General features: G+C 44.2%; 1 protein-coding gene across 1 annotated transcript; it reads right to left on the bottom strand.

Moving 5' to 3' along the window:
* Positions 1–3,225: 3,225 nt before the first annotated feature.
* Positions 3,226–17,595, bottom strand: PLBD2 (phospholipase B domain containing 2). Its single transcript, XM_026718664.2, has 12 exons — positions 17,256–17,595; positions 12,942–13,035; positions 11,865–12,026; positions 11,201–11,301; positions 10,242–10,456; positions 9,691–9,785; positions 9,046–9,206; positions 8,143–8,238; positions 7,653–7,724; positions 7,096–7,248; positions 5,984–6,146; positions 3,226–4,608 (listed from the first exon to the last, which is right to left on the bottom strand). Exons 1-12 carry the CDS (start codon positions 17,480–17,482, stop codon positions 4,441–4,443), a joined length of 1,707 nt encoding a protein of 568 aa, XP_026574449.1. The 5' UTR covers positions 17,483–17,595; the 3' UTR covers positions 3,226–4,440.
* Positions 17,596–19,196: the final 1,601 nt, after the last annotated feature.

Below are 19,196 nucleotides of genomic sequence, written 5' to 3'. Positions count from 1 at the left end.
ACAGACAGACAGAAAAAAAGGGACAGAGAAAAAAGAAGAAAGAGAGAGAGAAAGAGGGAAAAAGAAAGAGAAAGAAAAGGAGGAAGAAAGACAGAGAAAGAAGAAAAGAGAGAAGAGAGAAAGAATGAAAAAGAGACAACAAAAGAAAAGGGAAAGGGAAAGAAAGATGAAGAGAGAGAAAGAAAAAGAGAAAGCAAGGACGAAAGAAAGGGAGAAAGAGAGGAAGAGCCAGAGAAAGTCGAGAGAAAGAAAGAAGAAGAAAAATTGAGAAAGAGGGAAAGAGACCAAGATGAAGAAAGAGAGTGAGAGAAAAGAGAGAGAAACAAAGAGACAAGAGAAAGAGGGGGGAGGAAAGAGAAAGACGTGAGGAAAATTGGCTCCGACGGAGGAGCCTTTTTCAAAAGACCACTGGGGAAAAAAACAGCCGTAGACGCAGCCTTAAATCTGGGTTGATTTTTTTCAAGAAGGCCCAAAGCAATTCCAGGCAGAAACAAGCACATTCACAAGCAGATGGGAACCTTATTAGAAGAACTGGGTCAGGTTGATTGGGGGATGGCGGGGGAGAGAGAGAGAGAGAGAAGAGAAGCTGCCAATTTGCGAAGACACAATGAAGATTGTCCTTGAAATCCCTCTCTCGCTGTTCATCCGCGAGGGAAAACGAGGTTTTTTTCCCTTTGTCAGAGAATTCTCCACTCCCTTGGAGGGCTTTGGCCTTAGGCTGACTGTGGGAAAATTGCAGCTCCCAGGGTGCCGTGCCAGGCATCACAAAAGAACAAACTGTAAGGGTGGGCGCGGGTGAAAATCACCCCTGCTGGGGAAGGCGAAGGCCATTCTGTGTAACTAACAGGGATTGGACGATGGAGCCGTGAAGGTTTTTAGGAATGGGTGGTTCCTTTGGCGATCGGAGCGAGAAGAGAATCTTCTGTTCCAAGGCTAGTTTTCGGTTTCTTCTGTTCCAAGGCTAGTTTTCGGTTGAGTGCCTTCTTGTGCTCTTTTGATATTTTTTTTGGGAAGTAGGTCAAGCAGAGTTTTCTGCCAGGATGGGTTGGGGGGGGGAAAGAAATGCAAAGAAGAGCAACTAAGAGGATTCAAGGCTTGCAGGAAGAATGATTGTAAGGACTTCCAGAGAAAAAAAAGGACTGGAGGGGATGTGACATCAGTATTCCACAAGGGAGCTGCCCCAAAGACAAAAGGGAGTCAAGCTATTCTCCAAAGCACTAGAAGGCAAGACGAGAAACAACGGATGGAAACTAACCAAGGAGAGAAGCAACCTGGAATTAGGGAGAAACTTACTAACAGTGAGGACAATTAATCAGGGGAATGGCTTGCCTTCAGAAATTGTGGTTGCTCCATCGCTGGAGGTTGTTAAGAAGACACTGGACAGTCATTTGTCTGGAAAGGTCTAGGGCAAGCATCTTCAAACTTGGCAAGTTTAAGACTTGTGGACCTCAACTCCCAGAATTCCTGAGCTCACATGACTGGAGGAGGAATTCTGGGAATTGAAGTCCACAAGTCTTCAAGCTGTCAAGTTTGAAGACCTCTGGAATAGGTAGGTAGGTAGGTAGGTAGATAGGTAGATAGATAGATAGATAGATAGATAGATAGATAGATAGATAGATAGATAGATAGATAGATAGAGAAAGAGAGAGAGAGAGAGAGAGAGAGAGAGAGAGAGAGAGAGAGAGATAAATAGAGTAGATCAAGGGTCTTCAAACTTGGCAAGTTTAAGACTTGTGGACCTCAACTCCCAGAATTCCTGAGCTCACATGACTGGAGGAGGAATTCTGGGAATTGAAGTCCACAAGACTTCAAGCTGTCAAGTTTGAAAACCCCTGGAATAGATAGATAGATGATAGATAGATAGATAGATAGATAGATAGATAGATAGATAGATAGATAGATAGATAGATAAAGAGAGGTAGAATAGATAGAGAGAAAGAGAGAGAGAGAGAATAGATAGATAGAGTAGATCAAGGGTCTCCAAACTTGGGAAGTTTAAGACTTGTGAGCTTCAACTCCCAGAATTCCTGAGCTAACATGACTGGAGGAGGAATTCTGGGAGTTGAAGTCCACAAGTCTTCAAGCTGTCAAGTTTGAAGACCTCTGGAATAGGTAGGTAGGTAGATAGGTAGATAGATAGGTAGATAGATAGATAGATAAAGAGAGGTAGAATAGATAGAAAGAGAGAGAGAGTTGTGTGCTAAGCCCCTTCCTTTATTCTTTGTACACATATGACTGCACCCCGTTGTAGAACACCAACACAATTATCAAATTTGTGGATGACACAACAGTGATGGGGCTCATTAATAAGGACAACGAGGCTGCTTATAGAAAGGGGGTACAAGGGCTGGCACTCTGGTGCAAAGAAAATAATCTTACACTTAACACCAAAAAATCCCTAAAGAACTTATAACTGACTTCAGGAGGAAGAGAGATGTACATTTACCATTGTACATAAATGGCGAGGAGGTGGAGAGGGTTGGTAGTTTTAAGTTTCTGGGCACTTACATCTCAGAGAACCTCTCATGGACTATGAATGCTAACATGCTTGTGAAGAAGGCACAGAAGAGGCTGCACTTCCTGACAATGTTCAGGAAGATAAGTCTATCTCGGCATCTACTTCTGTCGTACTACTGCAGAATGACATACGACATTCTTGCATGGAATGGGAGCAGCTCTGTAGCGGACAAAAAAGGCTCTACAGAGAATCATTAAAACTGCTCAGAATATCACTGGGCTCCAGCTACCAGCCCTGGATGACATCTTCGCATCTCACTGTTTGTGGAAGTCGCACAACATTATCAGAAACTCTTCCCATCCTGCTCACAATCTTTGTGGAACTGTTGCCTTCTGGCAACAGAAGATACAGAACAATTCAAACTCAGACCACACATTTTCTGAACAGTTTTTTATCCCAGAGCTATAATGGCACTTAACAATGAACTTAAGGACCGCCATCAGTGAGCTGTTGGACAGTGTTACTTGGTCTGTTGTGTGGAGGCTTGTGTGTTTTTAGGGGGCAGGGAAATGTTGGTGGGTGGGTGGGTGTGTTTGGGGATTGTCCTGTGCGTGCGTGCGTGTTGTGTCTGGTCTCTGGGTGTTATGTGAATTTCGCTGTATGTGTACACTGTGTATATACGTACGATGACAATAAAGTATTTCTAAGTTTAATACTGATGAAATAAAATATTGGGAAAATATTGGGAAAAAAAGAGAACTTCCTGATGCATGTCTGAACTACACAACCCAAGGCAGGCTTGCGTAGGCGTTTATTGGAACAATAAAACAAAACAAAAAGTTTTTAAAGGTTCGGGTGAGATGATACAAACCCTCAGAAATCCCTTCCTATGACCCAATGAGCCACTTTTATACCCTGATGTACACGTCTTCTTCTCAATCATCTCCTTCGTTTGGACTCAAGAAGAAAACGGTATTATTTTTAAGCAGGGCAGGAGAAACCATCTTTGGCTTGTCCAGTTCGTCTCAGGACAGGAGCCTGCTGGCTCTATCCCATAATAACAAACTGGCAGAAAAGTAAAGAGTTGCCCCTTGGGTTCCATGCAAAGGGAAAGATGGATTATGCTGCTGGGTAAGGTACCATGGCAACCCTACCTGTATAACATCTGTACAACAAGTGGTTGCCTGTTCACATTTATGGGTATTGCGATGTCCTTCAATATGTCAGACGATTGAAACCAGACGGCATTTTTCTCCAGAAAAAAAGCCAGTGGGATCAAGCTGGATCCCAAATTGTTGGGTGGATCTCTTTCTGTCAGATGGCTATGTCCCCAACCTCAAAGTGAGAGCCAACATTATCTTAAAGTCATCATTAAACTACCAAGTTGTCCTAGTGGTTCCCTAAAGCGAAGTTCTCCAGATGTTTGAAAAACTGTTCTTCAGGTCCCAAACTGACCATTCTCAAGGGGACGTTCTCAGAAGACATGGTCTTCAACTCATCTTTGACAGGCCGTGTTAAGCAACCATAAAACTTTTTTTTAAAAAAATACTCTGTTTTGATTGCCTCTATAAGCACTTCTCCAATTTTAAATCCTGGTGAAATTTTGCATGGCTACACAACGGGGACTTTAAAGGCACGCCGTCTGTTTAACTTTTCTTTTTTAAAAACGGAGGTTTGGCTGCAGAGCGGATTCAACGCAAGGAGGGGGAAAATGACAGCCAGTCCTTTGACTCACCACGGTTCATTTAGTGAAATTCCTCCAATATCCCATTGTTGTACCGAACGGCAGCGTTCAAACCCCTGCTGGTTATTTTTCTTCATTATTAACTGCTCAAGCTGTTGAGAATGAAAGAGAGAAAGCTTGCCCCTTTCTTTCAAGAAAGCCAGCCCCTGGGTGGAATTTGCACCCCAAAAAGCTCCATATAGGTAGCTAGAATTAGGCTCACAATCCAAGCCTGGGGTAAGACCAGTCTTGGGAAAACTCAGTCCCAGCAAACTTGGACGGGTGAGAATTTCCAGAGATCCGGCTGTCCCATGTGGGATATATTGCAAAACGGAGAAGAGCTCCACTGGAAAGGAGGAAGGTTATCCCAAGTAGGCCCACTGGCAGCCAGGAAGCTGTAATTCTTCATCATTTCAAAAGAAGTCACCTACAAAGATAACAGCAGGGTTTTGTTTAAGAAGAACTCCTCCGATTTTAGCAAGCTATGAGCCACAGGCAGCTGAGGACAAGCTAAATCCCAAAAACACTAGGGAATTTCTGGAAACTTGGCACTCAGACAAACCAGCCATCCACAGACACGGAGAGATCAACCACATTTACACGCCATTCAAAGGAGAAGAAAGCTAAGGAAACCAAAAGACCAGAACTTAATCTCTCCGGCAACCAATATCAATGGTACTTAAGACTACCTGTGTCAGCTTTTCGATGGGAAAACATGTACCCCCCGAGTAGCCACGTAAAGTGATTAGAAAGGTTCAGCTCTGTGACTTTGAGGACTAAGGAGGTTTGCTGATGTCTTCCTTTGCTTTTCTTCTCTTGGGTTAAGCTGGTTTTGAACTTGAAAAATTGGATTAATGTCATGAACCAGCACTGAGTGGATTATGCGGTACGACTCAAGCGTCTCCTGAGTGACTTCTAATTCTCTTTAAAAAGGACCGATGCCCTCAACTCCAAGGATACCATGGCGTGGAAGGCGTTGGGAAGAAGTAACAGCCTGAAAAGGGGACCACATGGCTGTGGCTGCCATCTTGACTTTTCTGACACACAAACACACACACCAAGTAGCTCAGCAATGAAAGGAAGAAGGCATGCAGAGTCATTTGTGAGGGCATGCGAGACACAGCCAAACTTACTTGCACTGCGCATGCACGCACCTTCCAGCTGATTTTTGGCCCGTTTGAGGCCTTTTTCGGCCTCCCAGAGCCTCGAGGAAAGCCTCTGCAGCCTTTGGAGGCCGAAAAACGGGTCTTCCGGAAATACCAGAAGTGACCAAACCGGAAGTGATGAAACGGGCCTGCTTTTCGGCCTCCAAAGTCTGCAGAGGCTTCCCTCGAGGCTCTGGGAGGCCGAAAAAGGCCTCATATGGGCCAAAAATCAGCTGGGAGGTGCGCGCAGGTAAGGAGGGGCATTGTACATGCATGTATGGGGGGCACATTGCATCATGGGTGCCAGCGCGTGCGTGTTTTTGGCACACCGCAATGAAAAGGTTCGCCCTCACTGATCTAGGCAGTATTAGCTTTGCTGTGCAGTGCATCCCATTGTTTCTTTCCTTCACTGAAGTGAGAAAGGAATGGAAAATACAAATAAAATGGGGAGATGTTTGGTTGACCGTCCAATCTATTCCACAGTCCTGGGAAATTTCATCAAACCTGATCAGCTTGTGAACCCGAGCGAGATTAATACAATCGACAAACTTTTGAAAATAATGTGCAGTTCAGCAATGAGACCTCATCCGGATGGGGCACACGCACCCTCCTGTCCTCTCGGTCTAAATTCTCCCTCCTTCACCTACTGCCCCTCACCTTCATATCCGTGCCCCCGTGCCTACGCTGGTGGAGAGCCCCAAAGGGATATGTCCCGTTGGCAGGATTGAGATCGGAGCGGGCAGCGATGGCATTTTCTCCATTCTGGGGTGGGTTGCAGCCTTGGCAATGGGAGAGAGGATCTTGAGGGAAGTTGTTGAACCTAGGCAGAAGAGGAAGAGCACAGCACAGGTAACCCAGGTTATAATTTGTCTGTCTGTCAGTCTGTCTGTTCCTCCATCCATCCATCCATCCTATCTATCAATCTATCTATCAATCTATCTGTCTATCTAGCTATCTATATCTATTTATCTACTATCTATTTTCTATCTATCTATCTATATCATCTCTCTATCTATCTCTATGTCTATTCTATCTATCTATCTTAAATCTATCTCTCTATACCTATCATCTATCTATCTATCTTTCTACCTATCTGTCTATCTATCTAATATTTACCTACCTATATAAATATTTGTCTGTCCGTCTATCATCTATCACTCCACCCATCTTTTTATTCATCCTCTATCCATTTATCATCTATCTATTTTTGTCACATTTTTCTCTATTTATTATCCATCCACTTTTTCTATGTATCATGTATCTATCATCCATTAACCACCCATCCAAATATCCATATATCTATCCATCTTCACATTTATCCATCCAACTATCCATCCATCCATCATCTATCTATCATCTATCTATCTATCTATCTATCTATCTATCTATCTATCTATCTATCTATCTATCTATCTTATCCTATCCTATCCTATCCTATCCTATCCTATCCTATCCTATCCTATTCTATCCTATCCTATCCTATCCTATCCATCACAACACCAACTAGCTGAGGAATTCTGGGAGTTGAAGTTAACACAACTTCAAGCTGCCAACTTTGAAAAATGCTACTCTAGATGATCTCCAAGGTATCTTCCAACCCTGACATTTTATGAACTCTTTAAGCCAACATTTATCCTCATTTTTACCACCTTACTCCAAGAATCTGCTGTTTACTTGTCATGTTGGCTTCCCATCGCCCAGAATTCATATGCAAAAAAAGGTAATTCCTTAATATGCAGACCCCTGGCCAGGACAAACAAATGTCTAACCTCATCAGTCGGATCATTGAATCCATATCCCGTATAAGAGTTTGGTTGCGCCGGAAAATTTGTGCTCGGGGAGTCTTTTCATAGGTGAACCAGTCCCCATATTTCTGAACCAGTGCCGGGAGACCGCTGGTGTTGAAGATATCTTGGAAATACCTAAGGGCAAAAAGAATAATTGTCTAAGAATGAATTGCAGCTTTGAGGGATCTTGCAGAGAAGGTAATCCTTTGGATGCATGGGCTTTTCAGTTCAGTTCTGGGCCTCTCCAGAGCCTCAAGCATGGAAAATACATGTTCCACTTTCTAAGTTAAAAACCATCCCTCTAAACCTCAAAAGAAGGAAAAGAAGGAAGGAAGGAAAGAAGGAAGGAAGAAAAAGAAGGAAGGAAGAAAAGAAGGAAGGAAGAAAAGAAGGAAAGAAAGAAGAAAAGAAGGAAGGAAGGAAGAAAGAAAAGAAAGAAGCAAAGAAGAAAAGAGGGAAGCAACAAAAGAAGGAAAAAAAGAAAAAGAAGGAAGGAAAGAAGGAAGAAAAGAAGGAAGGAAAAAGGAGAAAATCCTTACGGCACATTGTAGCTTGCCCAGTAGCCTTCTTGATACAAAAGTCTGGTCATGTCGGCAGTAATCACCATTCCCCTGGAGAGACAAGGAAAAAAAAGGGGAAAGGCACTAACAAGCATTATTCAGGTAGTCCTCGGTTTACAATAGTTGATTTAGTGGCTGTTCAAAGTTACAAGGGCATTGAATAAAGTGACTTATGGCCATTTTTCACACTTATGACCTTTGCGGGCATCTCTATGATCCTGTCATCAAAATCCAGATGCTTGGCAATTATTTAGGATAATTTAGGATTGTTGGAACAATTTAGGATTGTTGCTGTGACTCAAGGTCATGTGAACATCCAAACAACCAAACTCAGAGAGCACCAAGGATCCCACAGTCCTCCCGCTTCCCCTCTCCCCCTCCCAACCCCCCTCCCTTCTAGAACTGATGATGTTCCCTAGTTGGCTCATGAAATATTCTCCTTTATTAAAATAGAGTTTGCAACACTTACGGAATCTGTTCCAGCACAGTCAGGAGGCCACGCTGGGGAGCAACCGCACCCGGGACAAAAGTGTTATAGTCCACAACCATCCATTGGTTATTGTACCTGTGTAAAATGAAAACAAAGGGTAAGAGGAGAATATCTATTAAGAAGTTTCTCTGTCTCTTGCCCACTGAAGGTCATGGAGAATAAGAGTGCTGTTGCAGTCTGTCGGCAGCCATGTGGTTGGCCCTCCCATAAGACATAAAGGAGAAGCAAAGGGACATGAACCTTTGCAGGAAGCAACTTTGTTCGTACTGGTCAGTTTGAAACCTGAAGCTCCGTGTTGAATTTGTGCTCCATTTGGTCTTGTACAACTAATTGGCAATTTAGTCATTGGCAGCACTTCAAGGAAGATAAAGGTGAGTGCTTATCAGACTTATCCTGAAGGACTTTGGCAGACATGGGACTATTTACAAACTGTAAATAGAGACTCATTATGGGCTGTGAATGGCTAAATTTCACAACCATTGAAACAGAGAAAAAAGGGTTTTGGGACTAACATGTGTTTGTTAATCTCTCAGGTCAGAACAAAAGCTAAGATCCTGTGGGACATCTAGGTCCAGATGGACAGAGAAGATCCTGGCCAACCAACCAACCAACCAGACATCGTGGTAGTTCTCCACAACCTTCTGTGGGATCTCACATCTGGACCTAAGAGGATCTAGCCCATATTCTCTGCAGATGTTTCTGGACATAATAGCCAGCTACTTGGTTGTGTTTTCCTTGTACAGGTAAGTCCTCGGCTTACAACCATTCATTTTGATGACCATTTGAAGCACCAGAAGACAAAAGTGATGAGAGAAGCACCGTTCAAACCCAAAATTCAAGACCTTTGCCATGCCACCGATATTCTTCAGGAGTCCAACTCACGTGCCACTGTTGAACTTCTCAAAGATGGTCGCCCATTCTGCCCCAGTCCTTGCAAGACGGTTAGCCACAATGTTACGCAACCATTCCAACACACTGTTGTCAGGTTTGATGAATTTCCAAAGCTTATTGTTGTTGTTTCCGATGGTTGTTTCCAGACTCACCTGAAATAAGAAAACATTCTGAGCATCTCTTCTTAATTATGTATTAAAACAGTCAGGTCCGTATAGGGATTCTTCCCTTTAGATCATATAGATGTTTACTTTAAAAAAAAAAATTATTTCTATCCTGCCTTTGCTAATCCCCAGGAAGTGGCATGAATTTAAACTGGAACTGGTTCAGCACCCTGGACAGTACTCTGGATACTGGGCTTGGCTCTGCTTCAGTACTATGGACAGCAACTTACCTGGCTTTATGACTACAGTGGGGATCGGAAATTCTGTGGCTAAGCAAGATGGCTGCTAGGGGCATTGTATCCAATGTTACGGCCTTTCGTCCCGCAGTTGTTAAGCAAAACACGTGGGTCGTTTGACTTTGCGAGAAGCCAGTTGGAAAGTTTACAATGGCAACAGTGTGATCCCGGAAGACGGCAAACCTTGTAAATATATGCTAGTTGGCAAATACTCACCAACAACTCACACCACTTACCAATCCGCTACTCAAGATGTAGAAATCATCGCCGGAAAAAATAGTGCCTGGATACGAAGAGAAAGCTTGGGTGTGACCAGGAATTGTGGTATCACCTGAAGAACATAAGGCAAACGTCAGTCAGCGTCCATCTACAAACACATATTCCAGGCAAGTTCCCCTTCACAAAATTCAGGGAATCTTTGTCTTACAACAGTTCATTCAGCGACCGTTCAAAGTTACAAGGGCCCTGAAAAAAGTGTCTTTCGACTGATTTTCCACACTTACAACGGCTGCACGGGGAAACAGGGTCATAGGTGATAATGAATTACGTGTCTCAGAATCGGCTTCATACAGGTCATGCCGACATGTTCGCTCCTAATAAATCCTTTGAAGTTTTTGAAGCTTGGCTCATTGATTTAATGAGGGCAACTGCCCGGAATCCTTGACACAAGGCCTCCTGCTTGAGCACGGGGTTGGACTAGATGACCTCCAAGGTCCCTATTACTCTGCTGTACTAAATGCTTCGCTTTTGAAATGTTCCACTCTTTTTTTTTTTTTTTTTTACTCACTGCGAAGTGAAGTCCGGAAGGGAAGGGTGTATTTTTTGAGAATGCGCAACATGGCTTCGTAATTATTCCATGTGTCGTGTGAAACCAGAAGATCCTGATAGCCGGGTAAAAGTTTGATGAGAGCTGAGCAGGAGCCTGAACCAAGATTATCCTCCTCTTTGGGTTTATTGAAGGCAGATTCCAGGTCTTCGAGATCACCCCCCAGCTGGAACAAGCTAGAAGACCAAAAAAATAAATAAATACCATAGAATCACATGGCTGGAAGAGACCTTTGGAGGTCTTCTAGTCCAACCCTCCCATTCAAGCAACCCCCCCCTACACTATTTCAGACAAATATTTTTCTCCAATTTCTTCTTTAAAATCTCCAGTAGTGGAGCATCCACAGTTTCTGAAGGCAATTCGTTCGACTGCTCAATTGTTTTCACTGTCAGGAAATTTCACCCAAGTCCTTAGTTTATTTTGTCTCCGCCAACGAAGCAAAACATTTTTCTGCTTGGTTGTCCATCCGCAGCCTGCCCTGCCTGTTTATGCAATTCCAAAATTCCTGGAAAGTTTTCAGGGCAAGGAGAAGGTTGTTGCTTCTGACCCGGAGCGTCTACTTAAGGCTCCATCGTTATCTCAGAAGCGATAAGACGTTAGATCAACACAAGCAGCTTTTAAGACCTCTCAAAATCCAAGGAAGGCTACAATCCGCATGCAAGAACAAGAAATTCATCCAAACGGGGAACATAAGGGATTTCAGAGGTCTTCTAGTTTAACCCCCCCACACACACACAAATGGAGACCCTATATCATTCTGGATAAATGGCTGTCCGGTTTCTTTTTATTTTAAGCCCAGTGGTGACAACTTTAAGACTTGTGGACTTGGCACTTTTAAACAGGTGGACTTCAACTCCCAGAATTCCCCAGCCGGCATACTTCCTCCTCTTTCCTCCCTGTTGTTTTTGAAAGGTACTTACAGAAAGCCGAAAGGAGCGATAGAGAATCTGCCCGTCGGGAAGGAAATCTGACCATTGTACCCATCCTCGAGGCCTTTCAACTGGAGCAGAACAAGGCGAACCTGGGGATTTGGATGGTCAACAGAGGAAGGCGTCACAGTCAAAGGAGCCGGCCTCAGAGAAAACACGTAGCAAACAATAGTAAAACATGAGCTTCCTCTGGGAAAACAGGTAAAGGTGAGAAAGAAACTCAAGATCGGCCTGCCTTGATTCTCTTTGGTACATTAGCACCTTTAAGACAGGTGGACTTCAACTCCAAGAATTCCCCAGCCAGCACTGTGCCCGTACGTTAAGGACTACCTGAATCAGTTTTTTTTTTTACTCTTCCCCTTCTGATGCTTCTACCCGAGCAACTAAAGAAGAGATGTTTGGTTGATCAAAATCCTAATTTTCATCACAAAAGATAGGCAATTTTATATATATAATTATATATATTATAATTACATATGCAGTCTTTGGACTATATTGTTTAAATTATTAAAAGGGACTAACTGTTTTAAATTATATACCGTATATACCTGATATCAATAATAAATATAATTGTATATATATTATAATTATATATAGAGTCTTTGGACTGTATTGTTTAAATTATTAAACGGGACTAACTGTTTAATATTCACACCTGATACCAATACGCAGAATCCATTCCTGCCTGTTCCATTTGTTCTTCCATCCAATTCAAGTTGTCTTCGATGTAATTTTTCAACTTTTGGCAGTAGTCTGTCTGGTAGGTGAACGGGCCACAGTAGCTAACCACGGTGTTCATCCAATGCATATATACCAGCTGTAAGGCACAGAATAAATAAATAACATGGAAATTTACAAGGCTAAAATCTTCCCAGAAAATCCTGGGGCTAGAAATTCTGATTTATACTCTTACTTACTCAGTTTGAGCACTGGTTTCTACATCTGCACCGCTTTTTCTCACCCTCAGAAGGTGGATTGGAGGTGGATTTCAACTTCCAGAATTCCCCAGCCAGCCAGGAATTCTGGGCATTGAGGTCCATGCGTTTGAAAGCTGCTGTGATGTAGAAACCCTGACGGACCCAATATATCCTCACTGGTCTACTGAACAAGTCAGCTGGATTTCCAAGGATGAGGGCTACCCTTCTTTGCATGTTCAGAAGCTTTTTTCTATTCCATAATCCTTCCTAAGATCAGCGTTGGAAGGCGTTAAAAAAGGACAATTACACTCTACCGACAGAAGAGGATATCGGTAGCTCAGGGTTGAGCTGTGGGGTCCTTGATACCCTGTGAGCTGGGTTGTTTTCTGGAAGACGTTTCATTACCCAACTAGGTAACATCATCAGTGTTAGAAGGCAGTGGGGTTTGTAGGGAGGAAGAGGAGGAGGAGGAGGATCCTTGATGCTCTCTGAGCTGGGTGGTTTTCTTGCAGACATTTCATTACCCAATTAGGTCCAGCTCTGATGATGTTACCTGGTTGGGTAATGAAATATCTGCGAAACAACCGCCAATCTCAGAGAGCACCAAAGACCCCACAAATTATACTCTGTTTTCTTTCTAGAGAAAAGCTATACATTGTGAATTTTCAGAGCCCCCCGAAGATTTGCATGCCTCTGCCAATCCCTTCCCCAGCCTAACTGTGGCTTGAACGTGGAAAAATCCTACCAAGTGCAGTAGCACAAGGTGCAAAGGTTGCATTTAACTCAATCGGCAGTTTTCCTGCTTGTGAGCTCACCTGCTCAGTCACTGCGGCTTCAGCCACCCCAGCTGCATAAGCCTGAATGCTGTCGTTATATTTCTCATTGGTGGTTAATTCCAGCGCTGCCCATCTGGGAAAAAGAGAGAAAAAGAAAGGGAAAAAAATCTCATCTTTCCTGGCACAGGCAGCCACTTTTTGCTTGCCTAGTTTCTTACAAGGCCTTGCCAATTCAAGCTTCTAGTCCTTACTAAGGAACCCTATTGAACGGCGAGAGTTTCTGTCCCCTTTTGACATCTTCTCCTCTTCTGTTGAGTCCTGCCCTCCCAACTTTCTTCCTTGACTTCAAATCCACGTTCAAGTTTTATCTCTTAAAATGTCCTTGGGTTCTTTCTTTATCCAAACACCTCCTATATCACTCCTTTGACTTCTTCCTTGCTTTTCTCTGTTCCGGATTCGAAACCCTCGTCCGGGGATTACAAATTTGGTCTGCGTTACCATCAGCGCATAAAATCTCACCGAGTTAATTTTTAAGGAACTGGAGCAACACAGGAAATGAACCAGCATAATCGCAGAATTGCTGAATCAAAGCTCTCCGTAGCTTAAGGGACAGGAAAACAAAAGATAAGGAACATTTTCCCGTTTTTTTCCTCCCCCCAGCAAACCTGAACTCCAAAAACAGGTTTTGTCATCCAAACCAGTTGTTATCCAATGAAGGAATGAATTTTATGAATTCTTAAAGTGGTATTAAGTAAATTATTAAAAGCATTGGACGTGGTGTAATCGTCCCGCCAATCCTGTTTGTCATACGTATTATGGCATAAAATACATATTTTATATACATTTATACATCTATACATTTATACAATATTTTCCAATTCTAATCATCTGTTCTGCCACCCCTATTCTCTTTTGATTCTAGATGCTTCCTTTTTTCCCCCACCATTGATAGAATTTATCTCATATTTTATAGCATTCTATCTCATCTTTATCTTTCATTTCCAAGGTTAGTTTATCCATCTCAGCGCACGTCCATATCTTTTTTATTACATCATTTTCCTCGGGAATTCCTCTATCTTTGCACGTTTGAGCAACGGGTAATCTTGCGGCTGTAATCACATGTGTTATTAAACAGATCTCCCCTTTGTTGTATTTTTCTGTTATAATTCCAAGTAGGAAAAATAATTCCAAGTAGCAAAAGGTGCACTTAACAAACGTGTTGCTAACTTAAGAGCTGCAGTGAACCATGGCAAGAAAAGCAAAAACTCGGGGGCAAAAACTCACTTAACAAATGTCTCGTTTAGTGACCCAAAATTTTGGGCTCCATTGTGGTTTGTGTGTCGTACTTCCTGGGTTGATGCTTGAAAACCAGCGTTGCAATGAAAAAAAAAAATCTACAAGAACTCCACTTCAGAACCGTGAAGCGTGTACTTTCAAGATTTTGAAATTCAGATCCAAAGCTGGTACTCCAATTCTAACAGATTCACAGAGATGGAAGGGACCTTGTAGGCCATCTAGTCTAACCCCCTCGCCCAAGCAGGAGACTCTGCACTATTTCTGCAGTCCAATCTCTTATTGAAAGCCTCCAATTCTGGAAAAGCAAGTTGCATTTAGCGCACGAAATGGTTGCAAGAAAAAACTGGAGGCAAGGTCCCATCATCCCCTTTCAAACTACCAGGAATCGGCCCCATCATCCCCTCTCAAACGGCCAGGAATTGGTCTCTTTAAGGGAGACTTCTGAAGTTGAAAGGCTGAATGACATCTAACGAAATCTCTGGAGGAATTTATCAGCTTCGGCCCTGAGTGTCTATCTATGTAAACACAACCAAAGTTAAAAAGGAATGGGGGGAAAAGTAAATATAATGCAATTTGTTTTAGACTTCAAATAGCTGGAGGTTCCTTTGAGATTTTGCAGTTGGATCTGTTTTCTTCTCTTCCCCCCAAAAACTTGCTGCTTTTCCCCTTAGGATTTCCTTCCCCAGGACTAGCCTCTTGTATGGTTTGTTTTGAATTGGGACTTACGGATAACGAATTTTTAAAAAAGACTCAAAAAAGCGAATTTGAGATTGTTTATGGGAATTGCAGCAAGATTGTGCTGGAGGCAAAAGGATGAAACAATGAGGATAGGCCCAGAGTGGAAGAACAGATAGCAGAAATGGTGAAACGGGCCCGCTTGATCAGAGAATAAATACCAAAATATTTCTTTTTGAAAGATGGGGAGATTTGCTGAAAGAAAAAGAAAAGGTGTTCATAATTTATGGATAGGAAACAAACAAACGGGAGGGCTAGGTATTAATTGCGAACCTCAATGCTAAATTTTAATTTTAATTGCAGGCTGCCCAGAATTGTTTGTCAGAGTAAGTTGGGTGGCATATAAATTGAGCACTTGAATAAATAAATGAAGATGAGAAGGGACTTGAAAAACACTTAGAGGAGAAAAGAGAGACAATAATAATATAATTTTGGGAAGCCGGGGTGATAGAATTGAAAAGATTTTCATGCCCAGGTTGCCCGTCTTCTTGGTTTTTGATTTTTAACTTTCTATTCTAACTTTATTCATTTTTTAACCCTTTGAAAACTTTTTGTTCTACTGTATAAAGCAACACTTCTCCCCTTTGTTTATTTAATGTACAAGTCAGGTGGGTGGCCCTGGAATTTAATAAGTAAAAATAACTGAAGAATGTGGACCAAAAAAAAGGACCAGAAATCATCTATATGTCTCTTAATTTTCTTAATTTCCCCACCTCCCCTTTGGGGTTTGTTATCACTAAATAAAAATGGACCATAAATCTCATCACTAGAGGCTTTCAATAAGAGAGAAGACATTTCTGGAGGGGTGGAGTTCCACTGGTGGATTGTTCTCACTGGCAGGATTGCTTCTCCTCTTTGATTCCTGTCCATCCGTTCTTTCTTCTCCCGCCTTCTGGTGCTTTGAAACCTTCTTATTCAAGATTTATGGGGTGCTTCTTTCCTTTTTCATGCACTTGCCAGTTCTTTCGAGGCCATCTCTCTCATTTGCCTGGGAGGATATGAGGTTTCCTGCCTTGAGGAGGGGGCTGGACTGGAAGACCTCCAAAGGTCTCCTCCAACTCTGTTCTTCTGCTGTTTCTCCCTTAACCACCTGGGTTATTTGTAAAGCTGTATCCTTCTGTTGTTCTGTGTCTGTGGATATTCTCGGTCATCCAGGTCAAAGTAGTGCACAGATTTTGGGGGGGTAGTGGACACCTTTCCTTTGCTTCCCCTCTCTCTTCCTTCCTTTTCCTTTTCTCGGGCTCTTTTCCTTCTTTCCTTCCTCTCTCCCTCCCTCCTTTGTTTCCTATCTTCCTTCCTTCCTATCTTCCTTCCTCTCTTCCTCCCTCCCTTCCTCCTTCCTTCCTCCCTCCCTATCTTCCTTCCTTCCTTCCTCCCTCCCTCCTTTGCTTCCTATCTTCCTTCCTTCCTATCTTCCTTCCTCTCTTCCTCCCTCCCTTCCTTCCTTCCTTTCCTCCTTCCCTTCCTTCCTATCTTCCTTCTTTCCTTCCCATCTTCCTTCCTTCCTCCTCCCTATTTTCCTTCCTTCCTCCCTCCCTCCCTTCCTTCCTATCTTCCTTCTTTCCTTCCTCCCTCCCTTCCTATCTTCCTTCCTTCCCATCTTCCTTCCTTCCCCCTCCTTATCTATCTTCCTTCCTTCCTTCCTTCCTTCCTTCCTCCCTCCCTCCCTTCCTTCCTATCTTCCTTCTTTCCTTCCTCCCTCCCTTCCTATCTTCCTTCCTTCCCATCTTCCTTCCTTCCCCCTCCTTATCTATCTTCCTTCCTTCCTTCCTTCCTTCCTCCCTCCTCCCTCCCTCCCTCCCTCCCTCCCTCCCTCCCCTTCCTTCCTATCTTCCTTCTTTCCTTCCTATCTACCTTTCTTCCTTCCTCCCTCCCTCTCTTCCTTCTGGTTACAATGCAGTACTGCAGGCTAGCTCGCTGTCAGCAGTTCGATCCTGACTGGCTCAAGATTAACTCAGCCTTCCTTCCTTCCTTCCTTCCTTCCTTCCTTCCTTCCTTCCTTCCTTCCTTCCTTCCTTCCTTCCTTCCTTCCTTCCTCCCGAAACTGTACAGATTCTCTTCTCCAGCTACGGGTCGGACTAAAGACCTCCCAGCTCCAACAGCTGCGACGCTGCGATGTCTTTGAAAGAAAAAAAAGAAAACGGGACCGGGCGCCTAAAAGGTCATAAAGCCCGCGGCGGAGGGAAAGCCGGGGTGAAGGGGCTGGCCCTTCCTCCGAGCCCCGCAGCCCCCAGCCCCCCTTGACGCGTCTCCTCCGAAGCCCAGCCAAGCCTTCCCCTTTCCCCCGGGGAAACCTTAGGATGGAGAGGGGCGAGATCCTACCCGTTCTCGCGGATCCCGTCGGTCAGGTTGGCCCAAGCGACGGCGGCCGGTGCCCAGCCTTGGACGACTTTCAGTTCCGCCGACACCGGGTCCAGCAGCACCGAGCAGCCGCGCCTGGGTTGCAACCCACCCGCCTCGGGGAAGCGCCGGGGAGAAAAAGAGGCGGAGAGCGCCCGCCGGAGCAGCAGAAGCGGCAGGAGGATTCGCCACGAGAGCCCGAGCGCCATGGCCGGTCCGTCCGTCCCTCCGTCCGAGAGCGGTGCCTTCCTCCTCCCCGGGTGAGGGACACGAAGGCCAAGCCGGCTGGCGTAGGCTCTGATGCAGCCGGAGGAGGAGGAGTCGTCCCACTCCCCCCTCCGCCCGCCCGCCCGCCCGCCGGGCAACCCGAGCTGGCCTCCAGCCGTGCGCTTCCACGCACCGCCCCGCGAGGGAGCCCCGAGCTCAGGGGAAGCCTTGCCGGGCGAAATCGGAGGGTTGCGGAGCGAAACTTGCAAGCGTATAGATTTCAGCATAGAGCTGGAAGGGACCTTGGAGGTCTTCTAGTCCAGCCCCTTTGCTAAGACCCTTTCAGACAAGGGTTCTTTCCAGTTCTCTTCTTCAAAACCTCCAGGAAAGGAGCCACCTACAGCTTCTGGTGGCAAGCCGTTCCAGGGGTGAATTGTCCTCCCTTTGAGGAAGTTGCTCCTTAAATGCCAGGCTGCTTCTCTCCTTGGGATAGTTTCCATCCGTTTGCTTCTTGTCTGGCCTTCTGGGGCTCTGGAGAATAGGTTGACCCCCCGCCCCCGGGGCAGCCCCTCAAATATTAAAATACTACTATCGTTTCCCCCTCCTCCAGTCCTTTTCTCTCTAGACTAACCAGAGGTGGGATTCAGCCGGTTCTGACCAGTTCTGGAGAACCCGGTAGAGGAAATGTTGAGTAGTTTGGAGAACTGGCACCAAGGACCCCAGTTCAACCCTGAGCTACAAAGGTTCTGGTTTATTTATTCTGGTTTGTTGATTTATTTCAATTGAATTGAATTGAATTGAATATTTAATTTTGTCAAAAGCTTACAATACAATAGAAACAAGAATAAACCTAAGTTTATATACGAGAAATAGGAACTAATAGTTAGGGACGGTAGGCACGGTTGTGCGCTTATGCACGCCCCCGCCTTACCGACCTCTTAAGAATGGGGTGAGGTCAATAGAGGTTAGTTTGAGGGTAAAGGAGTGGGGGGTTTGAGCAGGTGACAACCGAATCAAGTTGTGAGTTCCAGACATTGACCGCTCTGTGGCTGAAATCATACTTTATTTGTATTTATTTGTTCGTATTTGTCTTGAAGGTTTGGATGGGAGACCAAGTGGAGATCCCATAGCTATAACCAGTTGCAGAAAGAAAAAAAAACTTCCCCCAAAGAAGGCAACTCCACTCTTCCTTAATATTTCTGCCAAGAAAACCACCTTACGCGGCATCCCAGGGTCAGGCGAACACAATTCACAATGTTTTGGACAATGTTTTCTTCCAGTGTCCGGCAAAAGAAAAAAAAATGCTCATCGTGAACAAGGAGTTCAGTTCATGATTGCCATATTCGTTTAACAAGTCTGTCCCCTCACCAAAAAAATTTCTTAAAATCAGGTTGGTCACATTATTTAGGCTTAGCGGTTGGTGTGACTTATGCCTGTCATTCTGGGCTCAGTGATGGCTGGAGGACCGCCTACTGCTGTGAATTAAGGCTGTCACTAAACAAGGACCACTTGTTTGGGGCTGAAGGTTTCAGACTTTGTTCTGTTTCAGCAAAAAGAGAGAAAACAGTGGTTTTTTGTTTTTTTTTCCCTGACTATACAGTAAGGGACAGTTGGGCGTGAACTCAGTGCCCGGGTGTCTCAGTTCAGTGGCTCCCTTGACCCGGAGCATGTGATCCTAAAAAAAGCAATTAAATCAGATCCAACACTGACCCTTTA

The sequence above is a fragment of the Pseudonaja textilis genome, chromosome 15 (assembly GCF_049901715.1).
Source record: "Pseudonaja textilis isolate UNSWEBS1 chromosome 15, rPseTex1.2, whole genome shotgun sequence".
Lineage (NCBI taxonomy): Eukaryota > Metazoa > Chordata > Lepidosauria > Squamata > Elapidae > Pseudonaja > Pseudonaja textilis.
This window is presented reverse-complemented; position numbering and strand designations above follow the sequence as displayed.